The sequence below is a fragment of the Xenopus laevis genome, chromosome 2S (genome assembly GCF_017654675.1).
Source record: "Xenopus laevis strain J_2021 chromosome 2S, Xenopus_laevis_v10.1, whole genome shotgun sequence".
Classification (NCBI taxonomy): domain Eukaryota; kingdom Metazoa; phylum Chordata; class Amphibia; order Anura; family Pipidae; genus Xenopus; species Xenopus laevis.
This window is the reverse complement of record NC_054374.1, coordinates 139,666,392-139,683,245: the sequence shown is the minus strand read 5'-3', so window position 1 is coordinate 139,683,245 and position 16,854 is coordinate 139,666,392. Positions and strand designations below refer to the sequence as shown.

The following is a 16,854-nucleotide window of genomic DNA, read 5'->3' as shown; positions in this document are numbered from 1 at the left end:
CAGTAGCACAGAAGTTGGAAAGCACTGCTCTAGATCAACATTGGTACACAAGCACCTCTAAGTCCTGCTTTAACAAATACTACATACCCTATTTTAAAGTAGAAAAGTGGGATGGTGGTCAGTACAAATTTTCAAACAACTTGTCTCCGATTCCTTAATGGTTGCTCTGTGCTGCAACTGCTACATATGGTCCAAATATAGATGAAGGAAAAGGAACTCCAGCAGGGATTATTGAAAAAAAACTTTTTTGAAAAATAAAAGCTTGTTTGCAGTAAACCCTGCTGGATTCCTTTTCCTTCATCTATATTTTATACCCTATTTTAAGTATGGCTTACACCATCTTCATTTTTTGAAAAATATTCAGGATATTCTGAACAGTGTCTTGTCAACATGTATTGATTTAAAAGGGGGAGGCACACTAATGCTGGGGTGTATGTAAAATATAATGTAAAATTGTACTCCCCTGTGTCCACTTTCATTGACTTCACTTTAAAATGAATCTTTCAGAAACATTGTGGGGTCTTCACTAACAACACCCATAAACAATGTACTGCGTCCTAAAACCCTAGTGGGTTGATATAAGATATTTAAATTTACTTGTGATTCAAGGGAGGAAGCAAATTCCCTATGTTCAATTATCATTCTTGGCTTAGCCAACCTGGAACTGGTCCTACCCGGGAACAGGTAACCTTTGCAATACTGTTAGTTTCAAAATGAAGTGCCAGCTTCACCCTGAGATATAGTGAAATATGCTCTGGGTTCTAGTTCTGCAAACAGAGGGATGTGAAAAGGTTGCCCTTCCCTGCTCTTGGCTTCCTATTGTAAATCTGTTTTGCAACAGCGGAGATTATTTGTAACATAACAAAAACATTTTAACACACAGATCAAAGTTATACACCGTGGACATCTTATAAGTCATTAAATGTTAATCAAAAGGGCAAATAACATAAAAAGATAAAACATTATTCAAAATTCTTCATATGCCTTTTTAAATTAGGTAGTTTTTTTTTTAATTTTATCCTAGGCTTTAATAAAAATATTGTTCTTTGAAAATTGTTTCACTTGTTTCACTTGGGCACAGGGTTCTTGGGCACAGGCCAGTAATATAAATTAACAGTAGTTGGAAGTGGTGGAAGCAGATGTTCCAACCAGCCAAGTTTGTATGTGTATGAATGTGTATGAATGTGATAAAATAAATGCTTGTTTTTTGGCAACAGGCATCTGTTAAGGGTTCTTTCAGACCTTTCCATAGTGCAAAATCCTGTCTAAGCTGCCATTGTTTCCTGATCACTTTTTGTGGCCCGTACATAATATAATCCCCTACTAAGAAGGGGATGTGCAAAGCATCCCATGGGACCTGGTCTAATGACATTGTTAGGTGTGCCCAGGTAAATGGCGCCAGCAGAGCTCTCTGTAGTAGCAATGACCCCTTGTAAATTACTTATAACATGAACAGGGAGATTCCTATAATTATGCCAGCATTGATAATTCACAATTCTGCAGGGAAATTTGAAGGTATGTTGGCCCTTTAAAAGTGTCCTCTTTATCTCTGAAGAAAAATATGGGTTGTTTACAGAACATTCACAATAGGGAGTCTAAGATCAAACAGAAACCAGATGCTGTTGGCAATGAACTGGTTGGCCTGCTCTAAATGCAGGGTGTGATCCAATCCAAATGTGCAGTCTGCTGAGAGTAAGGCCAGAAGCAGCGCCAAGGAAAGGTCCCTCACTATGGTGTGTCTGCCTCCTTGGAATGTTGAGGATGTGTGTGATCATTGACTTTCCTTATCTCAATGTTTAGGAAGTCTTAAGTGTCAGTAACACTTTACCCCCCCCCACCCCACCCTCCACTGAAGAGAACCTGAAAACATGTACAGAAATTAATTCTAAATCTGGAGACAGCGAAGAGCATGGATCCTGCATGCAAAGGACTGTGTCTTCCAGAAACCTGCACGCAGTGGAGTAAAATAGGGAACAAAGGATGCCTTCCAGGCAGCTCTGTCTACATTTCCACTTTATATTAATGACCAGTTATAGGGTATGGAATACGGAATGTGGCTGCATCCTCACTGGTCCCACCTTGTTATATCAGTAAAACCCTCTTTACAATTAGTGCAACGAACAGGGCTTGTGATGAATATTTTTTTTTTCAATAATTTATGAAAAATCTATGGTTTTTGTTATTCCTTATGCTGAAGCTTGCTTGGTCCTTGCAAGGTAGATAATTAGATTCCCAGTGCCCAGCTTTGCAGGAATCAATTATGACGGGGGATTATCTGTGTACTGTTATCTTGTTATTTGCCTCGCAAGGATCAGACACATGGCAGCTTTTTTTTCATTAAGCGCAAGCCCTTTTTCAATGCACTTATATTGAATATTCAATGGGGGTGTAGGGTTGAAAAGAAATTCAAATATATTCTATTTTCTTGCAAACCAGCAGCTTTAGGACATGCTTTTAGTACAACCTAGCCTTGCTGGTTAAATCAAAACATGCTTAGTTCCTCCAAAGAGCTGCTTACCTTTGGATAATCTTTTTATTTTTTGGGGTCGCCATGTTGGGATAGTCCCCCTTAAAGAGAGGAAATGCAGTGGTATTGTATGCAGCATAAACTGATTTAATATTTTTCAAGATACTATAAATGCCTAATTGCCGAGACCCTTGGATTATTATTATTATTATTAACACGTATTTATATAGCGCCAACATATTGCGTAGCACTGTAAAGTAAATGTGATTATACAACTACATCACATGAATTACATACATAGAACATATGGAGTAACAAACATCACAATCAAAACAGGTACAAAAAGGTGAGGAAGGCCCTATCATTGAATATGTTAAATTATTCATTTTAAAACCTTTTTATCCAGATATTCTTAAACAGCACAGGAGTTTTGCATATGTACTTAACATACTTTACCTGAAATTGTAGCTTTATCTTTCAGCAAGAAGTTTTTCGGGATTTTTTTTGCATAATAAAAGAAATAAACCTTCCATTTTTACTTACTAACACTTCCATTGTTTCATCTTCTTTCCTGCTCGTTCCATTTCTTTATTCATCTGTAGAACCAATAAGGTTATATCCCCCACTGGTTTAGCAATTTTCCTACTGGATAAGGATGTCCTGGTCACTGTAGCCTATGCTTCTGTTTTCTCCGATTGGCCAAAGGATGTTATGACTAGTTCTTGTCTATGTTCTATGGGAGCACATCTATTCCCATTAGGACTCCACCTGCTGTACAGGGTGCATGTATCTGGAGAGCCTAGAGCATATGGCACCAGTAAAGGAGAATGTCCTATGGGAACCAAGCCCTTAGTGAAAATTGGGGAAGAGGGAACCCTGTGTATTTAGACAGTTATATAAAGAGTCTAATGAATATTACTGCAACAAATCTACCTCTTTCACTTGTACCATCTCTGTTGTTAAATTAACCTTTGTTTTAGAATTAGTGTTAAGAGTGTGGAGGTGTAGATCAACAATACTTTTTCCTTCCCCTATAAAACATAGCGAAGACCCAGCTGAGAGAGGAGTCATAGTGTGACCATGTTCTGCTTGGTACATAGCCAAGATAACACATCCATATCCCCTCTGCCCTCTCTTCTCTTATTTTCCTATTTCTTAATATTTTTGTTTAAACCTTGGATATATTTTTAATAACCATTTCTTAGGGGCTTCCCCTTTGTCTGCACCTGTCTGTTCTTCTGTTTTTCCACTTCCCTGATGCATTTATGTTCTCCCTGCACACCTATAAAAAAAATATTTGATACACTTAGGGGCCAATTCATTAACTTTGAGTGAAGGATACAAAGTTAAAAAACTTCGAATTTCGAAGTGTTTTTTTGGCTACTTCGACCATCGAATGGGCTACTTCGACCTTCGACTACGACTTTGAATCGAAGGATTCGAACTAAAAATCGTTCGACTATTCGACCATTCGATAGTTGAAGTACTGTCTCTTTAAGAAAAAACTTCGGCCCCCTAGTTCGCCACCTAAAAGCTACCGAACCCAATGTTAGCCTATGGGGAAGGTCTCCATAGGCTTGCCTAACTTTTTTTGGTCGAAGGATAATCCTTCAATCGTTGGATTAAAATCCTTTGAATCGTTCGATTCGAAGGATTTAATTGTTCGATTGAACGATTATTCCTTCGATCGTTTGATCGAACTTTTTGCCCAAAATTCTTCGACTTCGCTATTCGAAGTCGAAGGATTTTCATTCCCCAGTCGAATATCGAGGGTTAACCATCGATATTCGACCTTTGATGAATTTGCCCCTTAGGGTGCTGCTGACCCAATAACTTTTCTGAACAGGCTGCAATTACTTTCTGATTACTGTACACCAAGTATTTTAACTTTCGCTGTCCTCTTAGAGAAAATCAGACAGTCAAAACAGCCTTCCTGCCTGCAGTCACTTTCTATGCAAATACATGGTAATTGCTTTCCCTGTGGCAGATGCAGACTGTGCCAGGCAGGTAAAGAAAATATATTTTGAATTTTCAGCCTGTCCAGTCTGGTGTGTGTAAAGTCGATTGTAAGCTAAGGGTAAATATCTGAATACAACAAACAAGTAGTAGTTGCATCCTGCTGGCAAATGCATCCTGCTTCTATTGCAAACACTTAAGTTTGTGTCTATTTGTCATGCATTTCAACCTGCTTTAAATACCCCCCCCCCAGAATACATAAATACACAGCAACACTGACATAGGGTTGTCATATCACCCCTTTAAAGTAAGACGCTTATTGAATACACATGCAAGCCAAACTTTGAATTCTGGGTGCTGGTCTTTTTATGAAAGTGTTGGTCCTAATCAATAAGACTTATAGCCATGCCTTTTGCAGTTTTAGTTTGAGGATTTTTTTTCTGGATTTCTTCACTGGGCCTTTGGGGGATGTATTTTGATAATACTTAAATATGAATTGAGAAAGGGAAGTCAGCTTAGATGAATGCCACTTAGTAATGGCCAAAGAAAATATAAAATACCCTGTACTATGCCTCAGGCAGCACATCAGAGCCTGGTATATAGTGTGGGGTAAGGCAATGCTGTGCAACATTTTCTGTACAGTGGTATAGATATATTATTATTATACTATTATATTAAAACAATATTGTATAAAGAGGAAGTCAACAGAGCCTACAGTTCCTTTTAACATTCCAAACCAGAAGTTAGCACAATTAAAGACCAGTTCTTGATCTATCCTGGTGGATTTTCAGTTAAGCACAATGGCCCAGTGGGCATTCAGGAAAGAGCCATAGAATCTAAACCCATGAACCCATTGATATGAACACTCTACCAGGGACTTTTTCCTCTCTTGTCTGGCACTGTTGTAGTTGTCACAACTTCTCTTAATACTGCATAGTCACAAAATTAACTTTCTGGACCCACATTGGCTGCCAAATACTATAAATACTTGGGATTACCTATCCAGCTGCTCTCAAGAACAGAGCACTGCTACTTGCTAATTCTCATCTTAGCTAGTCTTCTTACTGCGGCCTACTTTCTCAGGCTCCCCAGCACATCAACTCTTGGCACTTGGTGAAGTTCAAAGAGATGGGACCATGTGCTCCCTCCCTTTTTATATACTAGGGAACAGGAACTTCCTACTGTATACTTGCCTTGGATGAAATGGGAACACCTCCCACCCACAAAGCATAGGTTAAATATTTCACACCCCCTACATTTAAAGATTGCTTTCAGTTTTAGGTAGGATATAGATTGTGCCTTCCTAGTGTTGAGATTGAATTTATGGATAGTAAGGGAACTGGCACAATGATCAAATCATTTTGTTGCTCGCATGAATTAAAGCTCAGTAAGTGGATGCCTTTCCTTTGAATGGTAATCTAAATTTTCATGGTGCGCACACAGGTCAGAATGTGCCAGTGTCCTAAGGCAGGAAATCACTTAGCTTCTGTCTGTCCCTGACTGAGATGCCCAACTGTTTGTTTATTTAAAAGGGCATTTTTGTTTTATCACTGATAATTTCTCTTTATGTTCTTTTGCCTCTAGGTGGAGCATAAAATTAGAATTTCAGCAAAAAAAGATAACTGAAATCAGGCCTCTAATCATTATTATCACTTTCCTCTAGATATACTCACCCACGTCCCACAAAAAACAAATTCACTGTCACCCTAAGTCCCACTCCCTTCATGATCAGTGAATCACACTTTTACATCTTTTGGAGCCCTCTCTGTCATTGGGTTCCCTGACTGCAGTATCTCCCTGATGTCTTCCTGGGTGTGTCACCACCACATGTATTCCCTTACTATAGGAAATGGTGGCAGACAACTGTGGTTGAAATGCTCTGGGTAACATTAAACTTAAGGACTCATTTGCACATGGCAATACTCCACAGACAGAGGACACACTGGGGGTCATTTATAAACACTGGGCAAATTTGCACCTGGGCAGTAACCCATAACAACCAATCAGATGATTGCTTTCAGCATTCAACCTGCAGCTGGCTGGAAATATCTAATCACTGATTGGTAGCTATTGGTTACTGCCCAGGTGCAAATTTGCCCAGTGTTTATAAATAAGACTGACTGCCCCTCTTCTGCCCCACAAGTGTAGTAACTTGTTTGTGTCAGACTAGTCCACTGCCGGGATAGAAGGAAAACCCTGCATGTCAGTAGGTTATCCTGCTTCTAACGGAGAAACCATTGGTCCTCTGGACTAGGCTGACAAGCGGAAGCTTGATGAAAGCTGGGTTGCTGTGCTCCCATGAGGGTGGCCCCTGATTTGCGTTTTGAGTCAGGGGAGATGCACATGCACCCATGCTTAATCAAAGCTTCACTTCCTTTGCTCTTACCATTAGGTGGGCGGGAAGTCTTTTCTTTTTCTGGCTGCCAACCAGAGCCTTGCAAAAGGCAACCAATGGCCTTGCACCGCCCACTCCAGCACCTTTTTTGTGTCTGGTTTGAGCACCCTGGATGGGGTCACGGTCTTTTGGCTGGATTCGCAGGCCACTGGACACGCCCTGGGGGAAGCTTCGGCAGAACCCAGGGTAGACGGGACTCCCCCTAGCTTTGGCGAAGAGGAGTCCAAATGTCCCCAAACCCCTTCGGGGGGGGCGGGGTGGTGGGCCCTCCCTAGCTTCCGTGAAGGGGGACCCACCCGTTCGAGCTGTTCGCTGGCGGTAGCTGGGAACAGCTTGGACAACGGAGCCCATGCCTTCGGGTATGACTCGGAAGGATGATTCAATATCATCCTGCTTCTAACTATTATGCCTGTTTTATAATAGTTAGTTGTGTATGGGAACAAAGAGGCTAAATAGATGGAAGAAATATAAAGAAAAGAATACTAGGAGCCTATAGTGTAAAGTTTTCTGATAGGCCCGGACATCCCTGTCTGACACTGGAGACGACTGTCATTTCACACAATGGGCCAGAAAATTCACGTTAGAAATGCTTTTTTGCTTGAAATTGGCTCCTTGTACTCAGGACAGGCGTATTCACACAGCAGGGTGGGTCCTACACACACAGAGTAGAAGCTAGCCAATACATTCTGTATCACACGGGCCTAAAGTCACTAGAGATCACTACAGAGGAATAACTGACATTCTGTCACCTGTTGTTTCTCTAATGTCTTTTAACATCTATAAACAGACAAATTGTGTTTCTATACTAGTGAACATAGTCTGTACTACACAGCTAATTGAACCCCTTAGAAAATTTCTGATCATCCCACAACCTGCATGGGTTTCAGTTAAATACCAGGCAACGATATACTGTGCCTTTTTCACAAAAAACTTTATCTGGATTTGCTTAGCACTGTGAATGAGCTGTTTATTTAGCAGGGTGGCAATCAATGACTCACCCACGCGTGACTTTTTGACACCAAACAAATTTATCCTACAGATTAATCGGCACACACACACACCTACTCAATTGGCACATCTACTTATCTGGCTTTTAATATTAAAGGTGAAATATTTCATAGGGCTTATTCTATCATTTATATTTTCTTTTAACGGTGACTTGTTTTCCAACACTGGAGTTCATTTAAGGACTTACCTGCTTCTGTGTAGCTGTCATTGCTCATCAGTGTTATTTTCTTATATCTAGTCATTGTAATTTTCTTATACCTATTATCAACAAGATAATAGGTATCTTGTTGATTATCCTGATTATGATTTCCTAGTAGTTCTATTCAATTAGCCATTGCAAACTCCAACCACGAATTAAGTTAGGAATTTTTTTAAAAAATATGTCTCTATTGTAACTGTCATACCATGCTTAAGATTAAAAGGTAAGATAACCAAATAGAAGAGTGTTTACTGTATATTATTTATGTATTATAGTAGTGGTGCAGTCTGTTTCGACTCAGTGATCCAGGTTCATATTCTGAACTGTTACAATTTGCTTCATTAGTTGATACATCTCTCAATCAACATCTGTGGGAATAATGGCAACTATTGTATAAATTTTAACAGCTGCCTAAAACCCGGACTCGATACGAACCCGCAACCTACAGCCCGTGACCCAAACCACAACCCGCATATTTACCCACTTTGATCCGCTACCCGACCCAGACTGCAACTGCCTAATCCATAACCCGACCCACAACCCGTCGACCACCATCAAACAGGAAGTGATGTTGCTGCAAAGCGGAAGTGACATCATCAAAAGTGGACAGGGACAGAAACAAGTTTTGTAAAACTTTAAAAGGAGTAAAATATGGATAATAGTACATAAGATAAGAAATTTAGATGAGATCCACAACCTGACCTGCAAACCACATCTATACTCCCCTCATTCAGCAGGGTGCCTGCTTTTTTTGCGGGCAACCCACTGGTACCCGACCCGCTACAGGACTCCACCTGGACGGTATTTTACCGGCATGGCATGGCCGGTAAAAATGATGGTTGATCCCAATGTTATTAATAGGGAAAAAAGATAAATATATAATACTTTTTTCTGGTGAACTATCTGAACCCAACTGAACTGAAAAAAGTGTTGGAAGGTGAACAACCCATTTAAAATTTAGAAATATTGGGAGATAAGGCATTCTATAAACTTGCCATTTTTCCAAAACGTCATTCAGGGTATTTTTTGCCAGTTAAAATGCCAGTTATATTCCTTGGGTGCAGTATGTTTTTCACAATGGGAAATAGGATAGGTTCTGTCAAATGGCCAGTGATAGCAGGGCCGGATTTCCTTTTCAACCGCCCCAAGGCTGCCACCATATTTCGCGTGGTCCTAGTGCCCCTGGGCCGTGTGGTCCAAGTGCCAGCACTGCCCCCCTCCTCACGAGCGCACGCGAGCAAGCACAGGAGCTGCACATCCCCAGTGCTCAACAGAAAGCGACTGGGCGGCATGCCGCCCCTCACATTTTGCTGCCCTAGGCCCGGGCCTTTGTGGCCTCGCCACAAATCTGGGTCTGAATGAGAGCAGGAAATAGCCCCAAGAACCAAAGGGCAATATTTGTGCGAAATATGGAAATTCTCCTGCTACAGCAATTTCGCGAATTCACTAATTTTTCAGCGAAGCAAACGCCACAGATTCGCCCATCACTACTCACAACTGATTAAAACTTACAAAATGTGTCCTAGTTTATCAAGCTTGATAAAGGCCAAACAAAGACCTGAAATGTTTCTGACCGGGTTCTGCTATAGGAATTTGAATAACATATTTTAAACAACTAGGTGCTGTACGAAGATTTTTCACTTTACAGTTTTTTGTGCAGCCTAATAGTGTCTGAAGCAATAGCTGTCCCCAGAATAATTGTGTCCCTTTGCAGTCACAGTGTTCGGAATCGGAACCCTACAGATTTGGCAGATTATTAAACTGCATGGAAATGGGAGTAACTTGAACTTGTGGGGGGGGGGGGGGCACAAAGATGGCAAATGCACATATATACTCCCTTCAACTGCATGCAGCTCCAGCAGTGCAACAGTTGTGCCTATAGGTTGAGCACAGTGCCCTGCACCTTATGCACCAATGGAGGTAAAGGGAAGAGGGGTTGGCTAAATTCTTATTTCCTATCTTATAAATCCCTGTAACTGTAGCATCCAGACTATTATTAAGCATATTGCAATGTAAGGGAAAGCAACAAAGAGGAGACTTGAACCCAAAATTGTGTTCAAACCTATAGTAAACAATTGCATGGTGGTTAATCTCTTTAAAGAGTTGCAGTAGTGCCACATTGAGCCAAGGCACTGGCTAAATATTTGCTCATACTGTTTGTATTGATTTTTGATATCAAATGTTGTCGAGAGATTTATTTGTTGGTTGTTACATTAAAGCCACTGTTTATTTAAAGGGAAAATACCCCCTCTTTTCGACATGAGAGCAGTCACTTGGGCTAATGGAGAAAAAGTGTATATATACGCTCAACTTCTAACTATATAGATAATTCCAGAGACACACGGGATAATGTAATCCCACCTCACTTTGTTCCATTGTAAAGTGATGTATTCTGGGACCTGATGCCCCTCTGCTTTGCATATTGGACAGTGCACATATTTTCTGGAAGCAGAGGGACTACAAGACTAAAGACTAATGAGTCTCTACATTGACGCATGAAGAGTTATGATGCATATATAGTATTTGGCATCTCCAGTAACTTATGATTGGCCATGGAGCCATCATTAAAGGTTTAGGTACAAGTGGTACCTGCCAAGGGCCCATATAAGGGGGGGGCACAGTAGATTCTTACATTTTCTTAAAACCACCCTTGGTCCCTTTAATAGGACTCCTCTAATAAAATTTGCCGTAGGATGACTGTGAGGAGGTTATGTGACTGTGTGAATGCTGCTATTGGTGTGTGAGCTGCTTAGAATGAAATAGGACAGGAATTTCACATGCATTTTCTGCAGGGCGTGCAATTCTTGTGGAACAGTGACCAAGTTTCACACTACAGATATGGATAAACATGAGTGCACATTTATTAATAATAAAGGCGCAAGATCCATAAAGGGCAGTCAATTTCATCCATTGAGCACTGTGCCTGTGGGATTTGCTGCACTTTGTATTTTTTCTGTATCAAAAGTTCAGTGTAAAGTTCAGCACAGCACTGTGGGATACAAGCACTTTGCCCCAATCAATAGTTGTACATCCGACTGACCTGCAAGCAAGAGGGGACCTGACATGCTTATATACTGCCCCAGCCCACCATACTAAATATAATGCTGCTGAATGCAGACCGTGCTGTGTCTGTAGTTCAAAGACTGTGAGGAGGCATGCCTGATTAATGTGTGATAACAGTTAACTAATGTAACCCATAGCGTAAATAACAACACTGACGCAAAACTTCCTTTTAGTGGGTTAGGGTCGGCCACAGCTTTTATTTAAACAGATTCTTATTCATACCGTACACAGAAAACTTGCCATTAATTTACCAACCATTAATTTCCAAATGCCAGCCACCGCAGCCGCGGTGGGCATGTAGGTCATTCCAAATACCGTCTGGATAACCAATGGCAAGGACACTTTTACCCCGCTGTGACAAGGAAATACAATCAATGAAAAACATTTTTGTTTTGGTATTTTTTTTTTTTTTTTTTTTTTAGACAAACATACAAAACTTGCAGAAAACAACTGACTGTAGTAAATGACGGGAGGGTGGGTGGGCAGCTCCACCAGCGCTCCAGGATCCTGAGGGAAGAGGAAGCAGGTAAGGCACTCCTTGCCATATATATCTGCCCTCCCCTTCTGCTCCCACCAATAATACTCCAGCCTAAAACCCCCAATCACCAATCCCCTGGCCTGCCATCCCTCCTCCCAGTCATTGGCACCCTCCCTACACCCTTTGGTGCCCTTCAGACTGTGAGGAGGCATGCCTGATTAATGTGTGATAACAGTTAACTAATGTAACCCACAGCGTAAATAACAACACTGACGCAAAACTTCCTTTTAGTGGGTTAGGGTCGGCCACAGCTTTTATTTAAACAGATTCTTATTCATACGGTACACAGAAAACTTGCCATTAATTTACCAACCATTAATTTCCAAATGCCAGCCACCGCAGCCGCGGTGGGCATGTAGGTCATTCCAAATACCGTCTGGATAACCAATGGCAAGGACACTTTTACCCCGCCACGGAGGAGTACCTGTACACCTACACGGGACTCCGACCCCCACCCAAACGCAGAAGAGCGGCTCCAATACCATCCCGTAAACCGGAAAGAAAAATATCAAGGCCGATATCATTCAAGTGGACGCCATCTCGCAACATGAGGCCCTGATCCATACCTTCCAACAGTCTATGACGAACTACAATACCCCCCCTGTCACGAACAAAACGGGAAATCCGGGAATTAAGAAGGCGCCTGGCTCTCTCAATGGCACCCGGGTCTCTCGCCCCCCTCCAGCAGAGCCGGGGAACGATTTCCGACCAAACTAACACCATATCCGAGAAAAACGCTTTAAACCTGCCCATATCAGACCTGATGAGGGACAACAGCACCGCTACCTGTACACTGCCTAGATCGTTGCCGCCTGCGTGAATGACCAATATGACCGGGGGCGGTGTAACCCTGCTGATGGCCACTACTTCTGGTAAGACCTGCAACCACCGCAAACCTCCCATGCCACGCCATTGAAAATGTACCCCTGTAAAACCCAAAGTGTCTCCTCCTGGACGACATGCCGCTCTCTGTTCAGCCCGCCGAATATAGGAATGGCCAACCATCCAAACCGTCGCATGCAGATGCCCTGGAAGAAATTAAAACGACAGTAAATCAGGCCGTACGTAGGTTGTAAAACACGCTGATTTCCAGCGACCAATTTTTTTAATGTGTTCATCCTTGAGGCCACAAAGACTCGCTTCCGTTGCCGCACCTATGCGAAACGAGTGAGTTCCAAATTCGCTAGGATTGAAACCAAGCTGACACAAGCAACGTTTAAACATGGCCGCAAACTGAAAGCGGGTCAACGGGGAACCATCAAGGTGTGAAAGAAAACGGTCACCCAGAGATCTAATCGTTGAAAACTGAGACACCAGGGCACATGGACAGGCAGGGCCCGCAATCGCTGTCAATGGGATCCAACACCCTTTACCCAAAACATCAGTCTTAGAGCGCCGGATGCACAAAAGAATGGAAGAGGAATTGCTGAGCACATCACCGGATAACAGGCCTCCCGCTTTTGATTTGCTTTGCGGGACCAGTTCACTAACTCGCAATGCTGCGAAGAAAGCTAAAGCAAAAGCGGTTCTGAAAAGAGCTACTTCATAACTGGATATACAGACTTTGGGTAAAATAGCTAAAAGCCTGCACAGTAGTGCAAACGAGACTGGTCGTCTGGAGTCCTTCTTAACAGAATTCCTGGCCCAACCCTTCATGGCTTGCAATATGGGAAAACGTTTCGTAACATCCTCAACCCCCATTAGCTTGAACAAAAATGCCAAACCCGTCAATCGCTTTTTAGCAACTGCAACTGAAAGGCCACGCCCCCGAAGAAGTAAAAGGTAATTCACAGCCACCTGAAAACAATTATCGGGTGCCCAGGAGGTGGTAACCGGGAACAAGGAAAACCATTCAGCCCAAGCCTTACCATGCGCCGCCCAAGTGGCTGGGGCCACCGAAGTTCGGACCATGTTCATAAGCTGCGCTCCACTATCTCCCATAAGGTAGTTGGGCATTCCTGTCCGCGGGACTCTGCCTCTGGGACTAAATCCCGGAATTTCTGCCACTGTGAACGAGAGAGAGCATCAGCTGCTGAATTGGAAACCCCCGGTACATGCTTGGCTCGAAACCAGATATTGTGCGTCAAGCAAAGCAGGACCAGGTGGCGCAACATAGCTAAAACAGGCAAAGAAGAAGACGTCAAGTTGTTAATTGCAAATACAACACTCAAATTATCAGTCCAAAAACAAACTTTTTTATTTGACATGCATTCGCCCCAGAGCTCCACCGCCACCACAATAGGGAAAATCTCAAGTAAGGTCAAATTCTTGCAAAGGCCAGCTTCAACCCAACACTCGGGCCAAGCACATAAGCACCACTGATTGCCAAGGATGGCCCCAAAACCTACCGAGCCGGCCGCATCCGTAAACAGGGATAAGTCGTGATTACAAACTTCATGGCTCATCCAGCATGACCTACCATTGAAGACCTGCAAAAATTGTTTCCACACCTCTAGATCAGCCTTCAACTGCCGAGTGATCCTGATATAATGGTGGGGGGATTTCGCCCCTTTCGTAGCCAGGGACAAGCGTCGGGAAAAAACCCTACCCATGGGCATGATTCTGCAAGCAAAAACCAAAAGCCCTAACAATGATTGGAGCTGTTTCAGGGTAACTTTGGAGGCGTCTTTTACCTGCTCGACTAGCGCTAGCAACTTAAACATCTTATCACTGGGAAGACGGAATTCCATCCGAATGGTGTCAATCTCAATGCCGAGGAAAGTCAAAACTACAGTAGGACCTTCTGTTTTCTCCTCAGCGAGAGGGACACCAAACTGCTGAGCAACAAAACGAAAGGTGGCTAGGAGGCCTGAACAACTACTGCTGTTTGCTGAGCCTACAAACAAGAAATCATCTAGGTAGTGGGTTAACGAATGAGAGCCTGACTCGCAACTGACAACCCACTCTATAAAGGAACTGAAAACCTCAAAGTAGAAACAGGAGATTGAACAACCCATAGGCAGGCACATGTCGTAGTAAAAATGTCCATCAAAGAAACAACCTAAAAGATGAAAACAATCTTTGTGGACCGGCAGGAGCCGAAATGCGGATTCGATGTCAGCTTTAGCCAAAAGGGCACCGTTACCTGCCTTACATACCAATGCAATAGCACGATCAAAGGGGGCATAAGACACTGAAGCATCCTCCTTACTAATGCCATCATTGACGGATCCGCCTTTAGGGTATGATAGGTGGTGAATTAAACGAAATTTACCGGGCTCCTTCTTGGGTACCACACCTAAAGGGGAAACCCTCAAGTTGGGAAAAGGTAACGATTCAAAGGGGCCCGCAATCCTGCCTAACTCAACTTCCTTTCTTAACTTATCAGCTACCACACCGTGGTGCTCTTCTGCTGACCTGAGGTTAGTGGAAAACAAGGGTTTGAATTTCAACTGAAAAGGAATGAAAAACCCAAAAAGAAATCCACATCTAAGCAGGGCGGCTTCCCGCTTCCTGGGGTACCGATCTAACCAAGGTGACATTGCTAGCACGTTCACTGGGGTTCTCTGTTCTACCTGGGAGTTGAGGGGCTGACAGTGGCTTGCCCTTTTTAAAGCACCTGAGGGCCGAGTGGGCTCCACCGCAAATGGAGCACTCATGCTTAAATTTACACGTTCCGAAGAATCTGCAATGACCCTCATTGAACAACCAGCAAACCCCCGGCCTTCTGGGGGCCGCAGAGCTGGCCTGTGAGTGCCCAGCGGCCCCCGACAGAAAGGGAGGGGGACGCTGGGCCATCATAAGCCGAATCCACACATCTGTAGCTTTCATGTCCCAACCAAGATCAGGATGAAGAGCAAGCTTCCTCCTGAATTCCTCCTCATACCTCCACCAGGCTGAACCCCCGTGCACTTTATAAGCCCCATAAATAAGATCCTGATAAACAAAAAGTTGAGAGCACTTTTCGGGATGTTTTTGACCGATAACCCCTGCAAGCACCGAAAAGGCTTGCAGCCAATTTCCAAACGTTTTAGCGACTCTAGGCTTCCTGTCCTCGCTTTTGTCAAAACGCCTCTCCTTATCAACCGTCACTTGATCAGGCGAGATCAGGGACCAAATATCGATGTACTCATTATTCCAAATTTTGTCCCTGGTCTCCGCTGACAAATGAGAGCCCAGCGGGCTAACCCCACAAAAATAGATATCTTTGTATGTGCCAGCCGACGGGGGTTCAGTCGGTGGCGTCGGACTATTGGCAACTAATTTGCCCAAAATTTGCTTAAGTGCTACAAGAACGTCACTATTAGTATCACCAGTACCCACCCATGCCCCAGTACAGTCATACCCACCAGATCTGGAAGGCAAGGGTGTAGAAGCATCCCGACTCCGCTGAAGAGAGTTGGTGTCATCCCGGCACGAGCTGTGAAACCGGTGGGAACCCCGATGTGTTCGGCGACGCTTGCTCCCCTGCCGATCCTCTGAACTCCCTCTTGAGGAAGAGGAGGGGGAGTATGGCCTTGGAGACTCCCATGCGGAAGAACAGGAGGGTACTGGGGATTGGACCCGTGAACCTCGCCTACCCCTGGTATCCCTAGGGGGTCGTTCACCTCTGTTCCTATGGCCACCAGTGGGGCTAATGCGAATACGCGTGTCAGCCCCCCGAGATGCCGAGTCACGGCCAGCTAGGTTAGCATGTGAAAGAGGGGTGCTGGGAGTGGTGGGTAAAATGGCAGCGTGGTGGAAAGCCTGCTGAGCTGGAGGAAACCCCCCAACCACAGAGTTAATGCTGGCTGACATATGGGAGGGGGAACTGTCCTCAGAGGAAGAGACTGGGGCCACCTGAAGCTGTGTTACAGCTATATCCTGTGTACTGCGTGCTCCAGTGTGCTGTTTGGTTACTGGTGGAGCAGGTGCAGTCTGCAGCGCAGAACGCCGCCTGCGAGAGTTGTGAGAAGGGGAGCTGCGGGAAACTAAAAGAGCTGCAGGAGGCAGCCTCACTATCGGGCCAGAAGTGGCAGTGGGAGGGGAAGCGCGCACTGCTGCACGCGCAGCAGCTCGCGCTCTGGTGACCGGGGGCCTAACAGGCGTGGAGACAGGAGGAAGCATGCTACCCGCTGGAATCCTAGGAGAAGCGGCAATGGCGGGCGCCTTTCGAGCCGCACTCCTGGACTTCCGCCTAGGGGGACTTGGACTGAGCCGGGAGGGGGGGCGGGAACGACGAGCGGGACCCGCAGCGGTGTTCTTAGCAGCAGACCTGCTGCGACCTGTCACCGCTGCAGCCGGAGAGG

At 44.0% G+C, this 16,854-nt stretch overlaps 1 protein-coding gene across 1 annotated transcript; it reads right to left on the bottom strand.

The window, feature by feature from the left end:
* Nucleotides 1-11,920: 11,920 nt before the first annotated feature.
* Nucleotides 11,921-13,833, bottom strand: LOC121400363. The gene is made up of 2 exons (XM_041583275.1): nucleotides 13,495-13,833; nucleotides 11,921-12,654 (listed from the first exon to the last, which is right to left on the bottom strand). Exons 1-2 carry the CDS (start codon nucleotides 13,580-13,582, stop codon nucleotides 12,059-12,061), a joined length of 684 nt encoding a protein of 227 aa, XP_041439209.1. The 5' UTR covers nucleotides 13,583-13,833; the 3' UTR covers nucleotides 11,921-12,058.
* Between the last annotated feature and the right edge of the window lie 3,021 nt (nucleotides 13,834-16,854).

Excerpts from the sequence above, each read along its gene's own strand:
- LOC121400363 (XM_041583275.1), bottom strand. The coding sequence starts at position 13,582 with ATGCCCAACTACCTTATGGGAGATAGTGGAGCGCAGCTTATGAACATG. Across the intron at positions 12,655-13,494 it reads AGCCACTTGGGCGGCGCATG|GGCATCTGCATGCGACGGTT; the intron begins GTAAGGCTTGGG and ends AATTTCTTCCAG.